General features: G+C 37.5%; 1 protein-coding gene and 1 long non-coding RNA gene across 5 annotated transcripts; both read right to left on the bottom strand.

The window, feature by feature from the left end:
• Positions 1 to 4,350: 4,350 nt before the first annotated feature.
• LOC104592061 (uncharacterized) lies at positions 4,351 to 5,273 on the bottom strand. The gene is made up of 2 exons (XR_016079834.1): positions 4,968 to 5,273; positions 4,351 to 4,806 (listed from the first exon to the last, which is right to left on the bottom strand). It is a non-coding gene; the product is annotated as an uncharacterized LOC104592061 (long non-coding RNA).
• A 5,237-nt stretch (positions 5,274 to 10,510) lies between these two features.
• Positions 10,511 to 15,523, bottom strand: LOC104592059 (cytochrome P450 714C2-like). Of its 4 annotated transcripts, none has more exons than XM_010251208.3 (7): positions 15,373 to 15,523; positions 15,216 to 15,282; positions 14,691 to 15,103; positions 13,536 to 13,762; positions 12,630 to 12,877; positions 11,932 to 12,307; positions 10,511 to 11,012 (listed from the first exon to the last, which is right to left on the bottom strand). In XM_010251208.3, the coding sequence occupies exons 3-7, from the start codon at positions 14,971 to 14,973 to the stop codon at positions 10,572 to 10,574; spliced, it is 1,575 nt and encodes a 524-aa protein (XP_010249510.1). In that variant the 5' UTR covers positions 14,974 to 15,103; positions 15,216 to 15,282; positions 15,373 to 15,523; the 3' UTR covers positions 10,511 to 10,571. The 4 variants fall into 4 exon arrangements, with proteins under 4 accessions (XP_010249510.1, XP_088749029.1, XP_088749030.1 ...); XM_088892903.1 differs by having other exon boundaries at positions 15,383 to 15,504; XM_088892904.1 differs by having other exon boundaries at positions 15,216 to 15,285; positions 15,383 to 15,464.
• Positions 15,524 to 16,221: the final 698 nt, after the last annotated feature.

Genomic DNA, 16,221 nt, shown 5'->3' with positions numbered 1-16,221 from the left:
CTTTGTAAAGATGCAGACTTGTAGTTGCTCGTTCAGTTCCAACCAAGGGAAGTTGAATCTTCACCATCACCAAAGATGTCGATGTCTAGTGAACCTCGGGTGGGTCCAAAACCAACCTAAACCAAGCTTTTGCAAATTGGAGATTGAGTGACCTTACACTAGAACACTGAAAATTGTCCAAACTAGTCAGTTGAACCAACTTGAGGAATTTCTTAACAAGGCAGCAAACATCTGCAACACTGCATAAAAAAGATGTTCCTAGAAATGTTTCACTGAAATCTCAAGGGCAGGAGACTCTTCCCAAATTATGACCTATAGATCAGATGTGAAGTTAAAAAATGGTTTAAATCAATATCATGGTATCACCCATCTGATGGATCAAGTACGCTTTAATAAAACATGCAAAAATGACCCAGAAGAAAGGTAGATATATGATAAGAACTGGATTTCAGAATACAGGGCAGAGGTGAACAGGTTTGGAACTGGACTGCAGATTCTAGAGGATCAGAGAGAAAAGCACCAAGAAAAATCAGGATTATTCTGGTGCTATCCGAACCTGATTGCCCCCACTAACCCAATAGCATGCCCTTTTGTGCCCAATAGTAGGGGCTGGTTGGGAAGGCTGGGAGTACGCCATGGTTTCAAATTATAGGAAACCTCCTATAATTTTTTGTTGTTTCTAGTTGTTTGAATTCAAAATGGTCTAAATATTCTGTTTACTTAGGTTCCAAAGTTGATTCTAATTGTTGGAGATAGGTTCCGGGTCACATTAATCCAAATTGAATCTCTTTGCTCCTAATAGAAATCAGTTATCAGTTAGCATAAATATACTAATGTCTTTTTTTCAAGGTTGGTTTATCCAATCCAAGGATTCTTTTGTATACACCAGTGCCCTGGTGAATTATAATAACCCCAAGTCAGTGACTCCATGTTTCCTTCTGTTTGTTTGAAAAGCCTTTGAAAGTGCTTTGGATTGCATGTAGCAAAAGACACAAACAATTTCATCGGCTGTGGTGACTAGGTAGGCATCATTTAAATACTTTAGCACAACATAAAATCTTTTATTTCTTTTTTTTTTCCAGGAGCAAAACAAACAGCGGTTGCTTCTGAGAAAAGCAATTCCATACTACTTTGTTATTCTTGTTTTTCTAGAAAGTAATCTACTTATCTAAAAGGCACTTCTGTTTTGTTCTGTCATTGTGCCTTGGTAGCAAAAGCACAGAAGTTCACATAAAAAGAAACTCTTATTTCACCCTAGTTTATCCTTGCATCTCTGTGAATTTTGAAACGCCAAATGTATCTTGTCATAATTTCTTTCAAAAACCTAACAACTACATCATTTTTTTTTCTTTTCATTCTAATCCTGCAAGCAGTGATGAACCCTATATATCCTAATATCTATTGCTTTCTTTGCCAATTTTTTTTTGAAAGGTAAGACAAAATTTATTAACAGAGAAAAAAAAAAAGGAGAGAGATTGCAAGGCAAGAAGCTCAGCCATTCACAATGGAGAGCTGTGAAAAGAAGCTCGGACCCAAATTGGACTTACCTGCTAACGAAACACGTTCCAACACCCTCCCAATGTGAAGTTCATCCAAACATCCACTCACAATGAAGAGCTGCGAAAAGAAACTATACCCGAATTCAGATCATCTGCCAACAAAACATGTTGTGACATCCTCCCAACATGATCTGACACATAACGAGACTCGGACCCACCATGCATGAGATGTGCAATGTCGGATAATGTTGGGAGGGTGTTGGGACGTATTCTATTAACAGGTGATCTGGACTCGGACGTATTCTTCATTTTTTTTTTCTTGTATTGACTTTGAACTATATATCTCATTCAGATTTAATTCAGTGGAACAACTTTAATTTGCAAGTGAAACATGATTGGCTATGTGTCGCCTGATCTACAATATTACATCAGACGGTGGCCGTAGTGCTATCACGATAGGAAACATTCTAATGGGCATCAGATTCAGAGGTTAGATATATACAGGTTGAAGGTACGAGAAAGCTTTTGCCAAGCTAGCTTGAGTTGAGACGTTTCAAACTTTCAATTATCGAACATTGTTGACCTGGTGCTCGTGCTACTTAAAGAAAAGAAAGGTAGCAAACACAGTCGAGCGTTGGCATAATGCACTACCACACCAACCGTTGTTGACTTTAGGCCCCGTTTGGCGTTTAGATAAGGAAGATGGGGATCGAGAATTATCAATTAATTGACCCAGGTTTACAAATAGATTAATTGTCACATTCAGGCTGATAAGGCTGGCAACGAGGAGACTACTGAGTTCAGACAAAGTCACATGCTGGACTGAAGCTTGGGTTAGCATCAAAGGTTGAATAGTAGTACTACCACTAGAACAGATTATGTGTTCCATGTATTTATGGATATAAAACAGATTTCAGCTTAACTAACTCTATTTCTCTTTTTCCACTACATATATATATATATAATCACCAATTATTATTATATTTGAGGTTGGCTAGCTCCATAAACTTATTTCCCTCTCTAATTTCATCCTGGTTTGGATATCGTGATTAATTTCCACTGAATCACTTTCATTTCTACTTTCTCTTTGCTGTACTCTTACTTAAACGAATCTTTGATATGTATCAGAGGAACCCCTTTTATATTAAAAAAAAAAAAAACACACGAATCTAAAGAAGAAAGAATAAGAATAGGGATGCTACTTTATGAACTGTTCTCTATTTCAAGAAAATCCACAATTAATCTACATGTGAAAAGTTAGGATCACGGTGTAGAAAATGATAACCAACTCCAATAACCAATCTTTCTTCTGAGCTTTATCCTGTGGGTGAAAAGCAAATGTTAGGTTGTGTTTATCTTTGGACATCATTAACTATTATTTCGTTTTGGAAAATTCAATGTTCATAAAATAAAGCATGATGTTATGAAGTCACATGCTCTTTGACACTTTCAATTTCCCAAACGGGGCCTAGCATTCCAAGTGGATTCAACCAGAGCCAAGGTAGTTGATATTATTCTAAAAACAAGGCAGTTCATATTAGAATAGAAAAAGAAAACAAAAAGTGATAGCTGAAAGATCATATAATCTCGAGTTCACATCGTCCTGGAATTTGGTTGCAATGCATATAAATTTGCACTGATGTAAAATTATGACAGTGTAAATGATTTGAGTGAAAACTCTGACCTATTCTTATTTCAAATTTTAGTTTATTTTGTTTGATTGAAGTATAAATGAAGTAAATTAAGACATGAAGTCAAATAAAATAAAACCCAAGACAATATTAAACCACAATTTGCATTTTTTTCATTTGCACTTCTAAGCATTTGTACTAATGCAAATAAAACTGCACTGCAATGGAACAGAAAATTTTCCATTCCAAACCAATAACAATCTATCATACCAGCCTGTTTTTTCTCATTTAAAAAATAACTGATCATAGTTGAGTGCATCTAAAAGGTAGCTGGTTTGTTAACGGTACAACAAACCCAAAACTAGAATCGATTCATATTTGATAAAGAATAGAAAATCATAAGAAAAACGCAAATAAAGAATTTTAATAAAAAAACACATACAGATTAACATAGTTTGGTGTATGAATAATATAAAGCGGTAGTTAGTAGTTGAAATCCATTGTGGCAATAGAAAAATATAAAGTGGTATAAACACTCATTCTTATGGAAACTCTAAGGCTCGGTTTGGAAGGAGTAGGAATACAAATACATTTTTCACTTTTGTAACTGAGCCTAAATCTCAATATATCGGAGCACTCACACTTAACTTTTCGCATAAATCAAAAATATCCCCAAATAACATGTATTAGAAGTATTGGACCCATAAAGCTAAGAATGCATCAGGTCCATAACACCCCTTTAATCCCACCACAAAGCTAAGGATTGGGACATGAAGCGATGGCTGAAAACCACACAACAATAATTCAAGCACAATACAACATGGTTTATGGGTGGAACGCTTTTTCCTGTAATCTGAAACCCGGCCGGACGAAGAAAACAGCAAGAGCAAACCGATAAAGAACGCATTTGCCGGCAAAACCTAGATTACATAATTTTCATTTCGAAAGAAGAAAAAACAATGCGCCGGAGTTGGCAATAAAAATTATAAAATCCTCTGTTTTTCACTTCGTGGCCCTAAATGCAAGCTTATGAGCTGCCTGCTACTTTTTTTGTGGGAGGAATGCTTGCAATAGAAATGCCCTTTTCTTGAATCTAAATGCGGCAAGTGGAAAATTGTTTCAGTGCAAGTTAATTAGTTCCCTGCGCAGTGTTGCAGATGTGTGTTATAAGCATAATCATGCCTTCAATAACTGCTTATTGGATCAAAAAGCAATTCTCATGATGAGATACATGATTTATGATTTATGAGAGTAACGCCAAATTCTTTTTCCTGGGATTAAAAATAAAAAATAAAGTGAGTTTCTTATTTCTTATTGCGAACAAATTGCCATGACAGTACAATGAATAAAGAAAATATCTCTACGGAGAAGAAGTTTTCCGGGATTCGGACTCCGAGACATGGCCGGAGACGCTGGAGCGGCAGACAGGGCAGGAGTCATAAAGAGAGAGCCAGGTGGAGATGCAAGTGGGATGGTAGACGTGGCCGCAGGGCATTTGTTTTCCACATTTACCAGGTGCTGCATCCAATTCTTCCATGCACACCGTACACACGTCGGCGGTATAGACAGTCGGCATGTCAGATACCAAAGATTCTGATGTTGCGACCTCTCCTGAATCCTCCGGAACCGTCAGAACGAGATCAAGATCAAAACATAGATCGATAGGATATGTCGATCTTCCCTCAGTTGCCATGGAATGGAAAATTCAATACAGAGTTCAGAATTCAGAGTAGAGAGAGAGAGAGAGAGAGAGAGAGAGAGAGCGCAAAGAATAAATGTTAGATAGAGTTGGATTTTATAGAGGAACAATGAGAGCATCAGCATATTAGGGAAGTACCTGGGGTGCTTCATGCGGGGTCTGACGTCTCTGGAGTCTGGCCTGCCAAAATTGCCTCGGGTTCCCATTATTATTAGAGTTGACCATGTTATGTTCCGTAGACAGGTAAGCATCCCCATTCCCCAACCGGAGTGAGTAAATGTAAAGTAGGTTAGATATGGTCCTTCACATGATCTTCTTTTTGCTTTCTTTCTGATCTGATGGCTAAAAGCAATTTTGGATTTGTCCCTGGTCAAAAGGCTCAAAACCATTATTAGAAGAGGTCTCATTACCCTGCTTGCCAAAGGCAGCGGCGTTGATGTGGCTTGTTTTCCTTTTAAATTGTCAGAAGTGTTGGTTAGAGTTGGCGTCCATATGGCCATACTGGACCCACAAATCGATCGGGAGCTCGCCACCTCGGAACCCACCACTGGGCACTGGTGACTGCACCGGATGGATGACTCTTCCTCAAAAGAGACTGATGGAGCTAACCGGTTCAAACCTCAAACTTCAAACATTGCTTTCATTCAATCAAAATGAAAGTAAACATTACACCTGGCAAGTTAAAGTTTGGGGGTCTTTTAACTCTCCACACGTCTTTCAAACAACTCCCATGGTCAACCCTTCTCTCTCTCTCTACAGACAGGAATCCATATATGATCCGGTAAAAAATAAAAGGGTAAATTTCTTAAACTATTCTTATAGTTTAATTAATTGACTAAGTGTATTTTTACTATTTAAAAATTGATTAAAGTTATTTCTACTATTTTTGATAATTGACTAATACTTCCCTTATTGTTAGCACCACTTAATATTCGTTAACAAAAAGACTATTTGGCATGTCTCTGGTTTTCAAGGTTAATATCCCTCCATGGTCCCATGATGAAGTGTACGTCTTGAAGATGGTGGTGGTGGAAGTTATAACAGGGATAAATTGGATATTTTTTGAAGTTATAACAATTAGGTGATATACATTTGAATGGTTTAAGGGTAACGAAAATATTAATCAATTGTCAAAAGGTAGTGTTTGTGAATTTTCAAACAAAAAGAATACTCTTAGTCAATAGGCTAAATTATAAGGATAGTTTGAGAAATTTATCCAAAACAAAACAAAAATGCATGCCAACTGATCACGCTCAATTTAATTATTTTATTTTATTTTTTTCTGCATGATCTTGCTCAATTATGAACCAATATTCTCGTCCCTTCAACACTACCACCCAATTGAATATAGTGTACCAAATTTGTTAATAGGTAGGGTCCAGCGGTGGTAGTCGCAGAGCATTTTTCAAGATGGGGTGCTTCATGCACTACGCCGAATTGCCGCTTTTCTGGCTTGGATAGGGATTCCGACGCTTGCAGCAGCTCCGGTCTGAGGCTCAAGTATGCTGAGATTGGCCTTGGTCGGTTAATTGCCCTGTTAACTTCCCTAAATTGTTTGCTAATTGGGTCATGATAGGTTGATGACACCCTTCTCACTCAGTTTGAAAATTCAACCTAATTTAATTTACTTTGAAAATTCTGAAACCTTAGAATCTTATTCAAACACAAGTCTTAGAATGTATTTGTATTTGAATCATTTTTTTTCAAGGCTTAAAGGTTACGATCTTACAAGGTGTCAATTGGCGGGTTGGTAAGGTCTCTCGATGATTGTAGTGGAAGCTTTTGATTGAATTCCACATGGAGAAGGATTGGGGGTTAATATATTTGGGAGATGGGTTACCCTCGTTGTATAATCCTATGAATAATTAAAAAAAAAAAAAAAAAACAAAGGCTACTGACTCGGTGATGAAGGTCTACTCTCTAGTCTTAGAAACTGCATTTCCATATAAAGATCTAATAATTCTTTACAGTCTTTATGTGTTTGATTGAATATTATTTTCAATGAATTGTAGATTTTTTTTACTCTAAAGAATTATACATATAAATAGGATTTTTTTCTCTGCACCTCTGACCTTACCAACCAGCCAGTTGACACCTTGCGATTATATTGAAAACCCTATGGTCTCACTTTAAGATCAAAATACAACATAAAGAGGGTGTCCTCACTCCTCAGGGCCCATACAATATGTCAAAACAAATAATCAGAAGGTAGGTGGTCATTTCTCTTCCCTCTTTTTTCTTTCTTTAATTTTCTTCTTTGTTGTCTGATTTTAAATTTTAGTTTTGGCTTTTCTCTTATTCTTACTCTGGGCTTAATCGAGGGGAAGACGACTTTTTTTCATGTCTTTTCCTACAACGGAAACCACGTTTTCCTTGTAATTTACAACAAAACAAATTAAATTGAAAAAGTTGGAAACTAAATTCCTCACTCTGAAACGGACAGACACGAATAATTAACCAAGATTTATAATTCAGTAATTTTTATAAAGAAACAAAAGAAACAAAAGAAACTATATATTATTACATAATTCTGTGACACTGTCTCTGTCTCTGCACCTCTGACGTGGTGGTATACACATAACACGTTAAAGCTGTGTTTGGTTTAAAAGAAAAAATAGGAAAAAGTGGGAAAATCCATAAATCCTAAGGAGTCACTTATTTATTCATAGTGGACATGTTTCAAATTCTTAATATATAGATTTTAAGGGTAGTTGAACAAATTATAATAATAAATCTTTTTTATTGATAATCAATTTGAGTCTATGAAATAGTATCGTACTGGATTAAAAAAATTCAAGTACACTCATACATATATATACGTTACATTCCGTTTTTAGGATAGTCGCCATATAACCCGTAGAGGCACAGCAATTTTGAGTCCACAACTTTTTCTTCTTACTACAGAATATCGGATGATTTTGATAGGGGAATCTAAAATACAAAATTAGGGTAAAAGGATTACGTGTGGAGTGTATAAATTTTTTTAAGGAAAATTTACGATTAGTACCATCTAATCGAACTTTTAAAATGTGATAATCCAATATCTGTTGTTAATTACCTATTAACCAGTCGTTAAGTGGCATTTGAAAAAGACACAAATGCCCTTCAAGTGTCATCTAATTTTCTTTATCAATCATCCAAACATTGACAAAAAATTAACACTTTCAGATCATTGCCTCTTCTATTCAAGAAAGTTGGGGTCACCAAAATGCCCACTCAAAGGTACCTCAACTTTCTTGAATGGAAAAGACAAGCAAGATTTGAGACTGTTAATTTTTTGTCAATATTTAGATAGTTGATAAAGAAAACTAAATAACACTTGAAGTGCATTTATATCATTTTCAAATGCCACTTAACGGCTGATTAACAACTAGTTAGCATCAGGTATTGGAGTATCACGTTTTAAAAATTTGGATACTAAATTATCTTATTTTAAAATTTGGGGGCCAAAAGTGACACTAGGCCCAAAATATAGGATACTAATAGGGAATTTTCTCTTTTTTTTAATTGATTTTCCTTTTTGTTGCAACGAACGCAAGTGATGAGATCATGAGATCATCCATCACCATAGTTTAGTAGTTTAGTCCAACCACCGTCCAGCACACCACATATAGGGGACATCACTTTGGCTGTTCGGGAAAAACAGCCTTAGCTGTTTTGAGAGACTCTACCACACTCACACTGAGAGGTTTAGGCCTACGGTGATCCAGCCCATTAACATGAAACCAAGATGGATACGACAAGATAGGCACAGGCCTATGATATATTAATTGTTTGCTCTTCCTATGTTTTTTTAGCTTTCTTATTTAAATCTTTGGTTTGTTTTTATTTTATGTGCTTAGAATTATTTTTAGATATCATTTATATTCTTTTACTTTATCTTAATATAATTTGTTTTCATATCACTTATTAGTTAGGAACCTATTGAAAATTTTCTTTCCATTTGTTAACTTATCTAAAACGTCTAAGGCTGCATTTGGCATAGGACTTATCTCCTTTTAACTGCAGAAAGGAGATTAAGTCCTTTTTTGTGTAAATATTGCATCATGTCACTCATATGTACACTACGCCCTGCATGCCCTTTTATGCACATTGGTAAGCCCATTTAGGTTTGCAGTTCTCATCCCAAGTTTGGCCCATTTAGCATGTGGACCAGGCTCATGAGCCAAATGTTATAGCTGATATCGTGGCCCATGTAGGACTGGCCTGGCCGGTCCATATAATAACCACAACAATGACGACTCGAGCATAAGATCATGATTATGATTCACATAGAATCTAGAGTTTGCACTAAGCAAACTAATATGAGAATAACAAGAAACTATAGAATTTATTGAGCTTTGTTCCCATCGCACCTACAAATCTACAATTCAACGTGGAGTACAACATAAAATATAAGAGCTAATTAATACATACTTTCCCTGCTGCTAAGATGACGTTCCTGAATTCGGATCGATTCCCAACTGTGCATTGTGAATATTATGGTTGTGATGTGCTGTGGGCACGTGTGAGGCATGCTCTGTAGGGAGTCAATGCAAATTTAGTGTTTTTCAATATTAATGTTTTATTAATTTTTTTTTAGAATGTGTCACATAAGCAGAAAAATGGAAAACAAAATAGCTCTTTAATATGTGTTTTCTTGAAACAAACAGTGTTCTCACTTGTTTTCAGTTTATTTATTTATTTATTTTTTGAAGTCTGTATTGGAGAGAAATAGAAAATTGAGAGAATTTTCTTAAGAAGTTTCGCAAATTTTACTAATAACCTTCCTGTTTCTCTCTCGTTTTCTATCAAACCAAAAATAATGTTAATGCGAAATTTTGTACCACTTTAGTCTTTTACGGGTGCAAAATTTACACGGCAAAGAAAAGGAAGAGAGGTATTGTTTGTTGTGTAATTTAGTTTGCACTGTCAGGCATGTAGATATTCACCTTAGTCCTTAAACAAAATTTACATCGCAGCCCAAAGGCGTCTTATAGAAAAACTTTCCAAAATCTCCATTCGTTTCAACTGAAAGGCAATTTCACTCTGAATAAAAAAAAAAAAAAACATCTGTAGTGTTGCCTAGTTTTTTGGTCCTTCTTAGGGTGAGCATGGGTCGGTTCGGTTTGGTTTTATGGCAAAACCCGAAACCTATCTTATAGGGGTCGGTTCCAGGTTTTTGGAATCGGAACCTAACCTGTGAAGGCGGTTCTGACCTTGGTGGTTGCGAGGTCGGTTCCAGGGTCTATCCTTTGAGTCTTTTACATTACTTATTGTACACATTCAAATATTAAAATGAAAACAAATGATTAAATAACTTAAGTAACTAAGTGTTCAAGTGACACCATGGCCTTTGTAATCATGAGCGTTTGGGTTTAAATCTTCACACTCCTAAAAGTATTTTGGGATTTATTTGAAGACAAGTTCAGTTCCAACTTCCAAGACAGGTTTCACCAAGGCCAGTTCCACCAAAGTTGGTTCATTGAATAGGTTTGGGTAGGATAAACCCCTAGGCCTTGGAATTGACCTGGGTGGAGTCAGTTCGAAGAATTTGGAATCAGACTCTATCCTGTAACAAATTGGGTAGAGTCGGTTCAAGGTCAATTTGAGATCGATTCCATTTGGTTCCAGGTATAACTTACCCATTCACTCACCGTTAGTCCCTTTTATATCAAAACTAAAAAGTTAGAAGAGAGAGATGCCACAATGAAATTGAATATTAGAAGGGAATAAAAGAAAAAGAGCCTATATAATCACCTTCTAAGGCCCTGCTTTAGATCTTCTGCTTACAAGGAGATTCATTCCATATTGGGGCTCCAAAACCATTTTAAACGAGGGAGAATGAACATATTTAGGAGAGAGGGAGAAAGAAAACTTAGAAAGCAGTAGAGAAAGAACAGTCTTCAACTCAGCCATGGCAAATTTCTGGCCCAAGCATGTGCGAGGCCCCAGTCCAAACGGAATGAATACTTGTGGAAGCTTGCAAGCACCAAATATTCCGTGGGCGAACCTCTCTGGCTTGAATTCATCCGAATCCGGCCCCCAAATTTCAGGGATGCGGTGCAATGTAGGAATGGGAATCCAAATGTTTACACCTTTCGGGATGCGAAAACCACCCAACTGCATCTCTTCAAATGCCTCTCTCGAAACAAACGATGTTGGAGGAAACAGCCGAAGGGTCTCTTGAATCACCATTGTCAACTGCAGCATTTACATACGTCTGTGATGAGCATCCTCTCATTCTCATCATATGAACCATAGACCAACAAAATCTTATCCACAGGCCACAACTTAACAAAACCATGAATGTATTATCCAACTCATCAAAACCCCCAACCGTGTTAATATATAATATTGAAATTTCACCCCTTAAGTTAAGTAACAGATTTTATTATTCTCAGTGAACCCTTCAACCTAAAAGTTAAGCTATAAGGTGAGGTTTGTGGATATATAAGTTTTTATTCTTGGACATGCCCTCTCACATGAAAGTTTATCGGGTTTGAAGCATGGATAAGAACAGGTCCATTCATACTTTATGCTGAAATTTAATTAATTATAGGAAAAATTTCTGATCGGTACCTTATACTTTGGCTTGAGTGACAATTTGGTCATCAAATTTTAAAATGCGACAATTCAGTACTCAAACTTTTAAAATATGACAATCCAGTACTTGTCATTAACCAGTCCATTAATCAGCCGTTAAGTAACATTTGAAAAGTAAAAAATGTCCTAAGAATGCCATCTAATTACTTTTATCAACCATCCAAACCTTGACAATAAAATGAACAGACCCAAATTCTAGATTCTTCTAAACAGTCATCAGCTTTTTTGAATAGAAGAGGCTTGAATAGTTAATAAAGAGAATTAGATGACATTCAAAGGGCATTTTTTATTTTTCAAATGTCACTTAACGACTGTTTAATAGACTGATTAACGATAGGTAGTAGATTGCCACATTTTGAAAGTTCGATACTGCATTATCACATTTTAAAGTTTGGAAACTAAATTATCACTCGAGCCAAAGTACAACTACAGGAATTTTCCCTTAATTATATTGGGGCGAAAATAGGTTTTTATTTTCTAATATAATAATAATGATGATAGTGATGATAATATATACCGTTTTCATCTTGAAAAGCAAGTCAGCATCTGGCAACCCACCGCCGGACACATCAAAGACCTCGGTGCGAGCACGTGACTGCCATTCGGGATGTGAAGCCAGTAGCATCAAGGTCCATGTGGCAACTGAAGCAACGGTCTCATGGCCAGCAAGATATATGTTCTTACAGTTGTCTACAACGAAGCGATTAGCTGTTTCTTGGTCAAGCTGATCAGCACAGGCAGCCTCAAGTATCATTTGTAATAGGTCCTTTTCAGTCTCACATGATGTTACATAATTACTTTCTTCTTTTCGTTTTGTTGCCACCTTCAGAATCAACTCTTTGATCTCCTCCTCTAATCTCCAAGCCTCCCTAGTGTTTTTGGTTGGAAGGCATCTGCAAAGCATCTCAAGCTGTAAATGTTGCAACGTAATATAATCTTTACAAATGTTGCAGGAATAGGGGTCCGGAACATATCGTAGCAATGAAACCGGTAAGGGCCCATTTGTTTTGCAGGAATAGGGGTCCTGAATCGGAATGAATAATTCTGATTCCAACTATTTGGTTGGACAAAATTAGAATCAAGTTTCCTGTCCCCTCCTTAAGAATGAAATTCCATTCCAATTGATTATATAAAAATAGATCATTTTAATTATGATTCCAATTATAAATCAAATAGACCCTAAGTTATATGGGCTAGAGAGTGTAATGTAAATACCTAAAAGCAGGAATTTTATTAAGTACTCCTGCAAATGAAACAGTCCTTTCAAGTGCCCAAATTAGTGAAAATATCTCTTTGCCGTAGCAATAAGAACTCCCAAAACAAGCTTTTGAGATTACATCTGCCGATAAGTTTCTTAAATCCTCATCTATTCTAATGTCTGCAATTCCTCCATCCCCTTCAACTCGATCCTCCCATGATTTCAACAGTGGCAGGGCAGATTCTATCATCAGTCCCACCATTCCCTACAGATAATTATTGTAAAGAAAAGAAGCATAATAATTTTTCAAAGTGAAACAATAAATTAAACAGTGGAAATATATATATATATATATATATAGCTGCATCTGATTGTGTTTTTTTCTGATGCAAAACTTTTAAGGAAGTCCATTAGCCAAATTTTCAACAACAGTTAGCAATTAGCATAACCAAAATATGAATGAAGAAATTCTTTCCCTGCATGAAATACTGAAATATATAGTTTGTGTTGTAGAGATAGAATTTGAATCCACCCATGGTTCAAAGTATTCATACGACATGCCCGATATAGGGCATATCGCATCGTATCTTTTGAAAAAGATACGGTCCGAAACACCGCCTGTTTCCAAGTATTTCTGACCCCGAATTCTTTTTAATCATAAAAAATATCTTATAAGCTTCCCAAAAAACTAAACTTAAAAAAAAAAAACTAAAAGAAAAAGTATATATCGGCCGTTTCTAAGTACAATACTTTGAACCTTGATTCCACTGTACCAATTATCCAAAATGTGGAATTCTGAGGAATTGAAATGACCAGTACAAAATTTGCATGAACACTTGACAACTTGCACAAGTTTGGAAGTAGGTTTGATTGGCCATGCATACTATTATTAGGATTAATTAAATTAAAATTGATGAAAATACCTTGACTTTGTCCATGAAGAACTCGGGTGCAATTATTTTCCTCTGGTGGGCCCAAAGCTGCCCGTTGGACCTGGTAATGCCAAGTCCAAGCAAGGGCCAAAACTGCTTGACTAGGTATACAGGCTTGCCCAAGTCCCAAGATCTACATAGGCTTATTTCCTTCACCAGATGGGGCTCACTTATGTACAGATGTTGCACTGTCCCCGTTGCGTACGTAAATATTGGACCTGCATGGTATCCAAATTAACCCTCAGTCAACAAACAATTTTTTTTTTTTTTTAATTTTCGATTTGAGAGTCATAATATATGGATTAATGAACTCCAGAGTCCAGAGATAATGGGGATTGGTGGAGACCACATCTACGTGTACCGGCCGAGCTAAGCTATTAGCTAGCTGTAGCTAGTAGACTAGTACCTTTGGATCCTGTCTTTGTCTTAATTAAATGGGCCGAGCCCCCATTTAATTCGTCAAACTACTTTTGCTACGACAATATCTTAGAGCAGAGCAGGATTAAAATTTAATTAAAAAAACAACGAAATCAAGCCTGTTATGACCCCACTTTGAATTAGATGAAGTCACCGCTTTAATAGGGCCATAAAACGGTATTATATCCAAAAGCCATGAGTATCGGTTTTAGCAGAAGGCGAAATTTCGGCTTCTGTCCAAACAAAATAATGATATCTGCCCTCCTCACTCGCTCCTGAGTCAGTGAATTGAATACGATGAAGGGAGTAATTGATCACAAAATTGGGTGGCGATGGAGGCTGTGGCCAAGAGCAGTGGACAGCGGATGAACAGCTTGGGGGCTGCTCTGCTAGTCGCACAGAACCAACTCCACCACTCAAATAAATCCATCATAATTATTCAGCAGAGGCAGAGGCAGAGAGTACTAGTGCAGACTGCAGATTATCTTCCATGTAATCTTAATCATGCATGCACCACGTATACTCTCTTTATTAGGTGGGTAGGCTCCTTAAAACGATTTTCACCCAACCCTCGCTGTGATGAGATTAGCTCATGTTGGTACTTATCACCCATCACCTTTCCCCCCGTACCACCGAAGCTTGCCGTCGAACTAATAAGTCTAACCAAACACATAACAAACCATGAAGTCACACAGAGAGAGAGAGAGAGGAACAAGATATGAAGCATACCATATTGCTTCCTCCAGAATTCCAGGTAAGGGTAGAGGAGAGCCGCGTAGTCATCGGTGAGACGTCCGTGACGTTCTGTTGAAGACACCGCTGCTTTCGATTGGATGGTCTTGATTTCCCACACATTTCCAGTGAGAATAGAAGGTCTTGGACCTTGGATTCCTTGCTTCCTCAGCTTTTCTCGAAGCCTTTGTGGTCTCAACCACAGAACACTGTGCGTGTAAACACACACACTGGCCAACAGAGCCAGGGCCAACCCAGTAAGTATCTCCATCCACTCCATTCTTTTCCTCCTCCTCCTGTCTTCGTTTCCGGCAGAGACCTGCTTATTTATCCTTTTGATTTTCTTAGTTTTGGACCGTGGGAGCTGGGAACTGGAATTTGGGACGACGGCCGGCCATCATCTCTTTAGTCTACCCACAAGGCCACAACACAATATATATACAAGAGCATTCACTGAAAAGAAAAGAAAAGAAGAGACGAAAAAAATAGTTGCGCCATGTCTCACGTCACGCAGTTACTTACAATCATCTTACAGGACAAGTGTCGCCGGCCCATTGGTCACCGTCGTCGAACCGATAATCACACACCTCTGCTGCAGCAATTGGATGGTCAAGATTGGTAGGCAAATCACGAAACTTGATTTGAGTAGAAAGGGGGTGAAATGAAAGATTACAGTAACCTGAACATACAGTGGAAATACCACCAATTCCGCCGGTCGATATATAAACTTCATACAGCTCAACCCAGAAGCCATGACGTTGAAACACGGGCCGGGCAGGGCAACCTATTTTAGCTGAGGGCGATTGATATATATGAGAATCAAAGGACCAACCTCTCAATGACCAATGACCAATGACCATCCAGCTGGTTCAAAATTCAAATAGACATGTATCAAGTGTATGTGATATTTAATGCCTATCACCTTCAATCTATTCTCTGTGAATTGTCATCGGTTTTTGGTCAACTAGGTGACAATAACCCAATATAAATTGCACCACTACCAAGATTGAGACCCCTTATCTTCCTGACTGGATGTCTGGATCATATATGTATTGGGTTTTCAACCGGCCCACAACCTTTATTTCGTTGACTGTGGCCCATGGCCATGGTCGTAGTTACCTGTCTTGGGAATGGGACCCAATTACTCGCAATAATGCACTCAGAACGAGGAAGGAGGAACCACCGTTCCACAGGTGATGGGTCCCACATAACCTAAGACAGGCCCTGATCACCACCTGATTCCGTGAATAATAGATGTATGTCTAGTGTCTAGTCTACACTACCTGTTTCCAGAACTTGGTTCTTTTCTCCACCTTCCTTGTTATTCTAACAACTTGCTGTGAGAGAGAGAGCGAACGAGCTAGGAACGTACGTACAGTTGAGAGAATAACATTGCAGGAGAGGACCGTAGAGAGGAATTATGGCAATGTGAATTTTGCGATCTTCTTGCCTAGGTTTTGTAATTTGTAGCAGAGTATTCCGTAGAGAGCCTATAAGAATAGGATCAAGGCCCCAAAGTTAGCTACAA

This window comes from Nelumbo nucifera, chromosome 8 (genome assembly GCF_055504915.1).
Source record: "Nelumbo nucifera cultivar China Antique chromosome 8, China Antique-T2T, whole genome shotgun sequence".
Classification (NCBI taxonomy): domain Eukaryota; kingdom Viridiplantae; phylum Streptophyta; class Magnoliopsida; order Proteales; family Nelumbonaceae; genus Nelumbo; species Nelumbo nucifera.
Note: the sequence above shows the minus strand (reverse complement) of the source record. Positions and strands in the feature narration are given on the sequence as shown.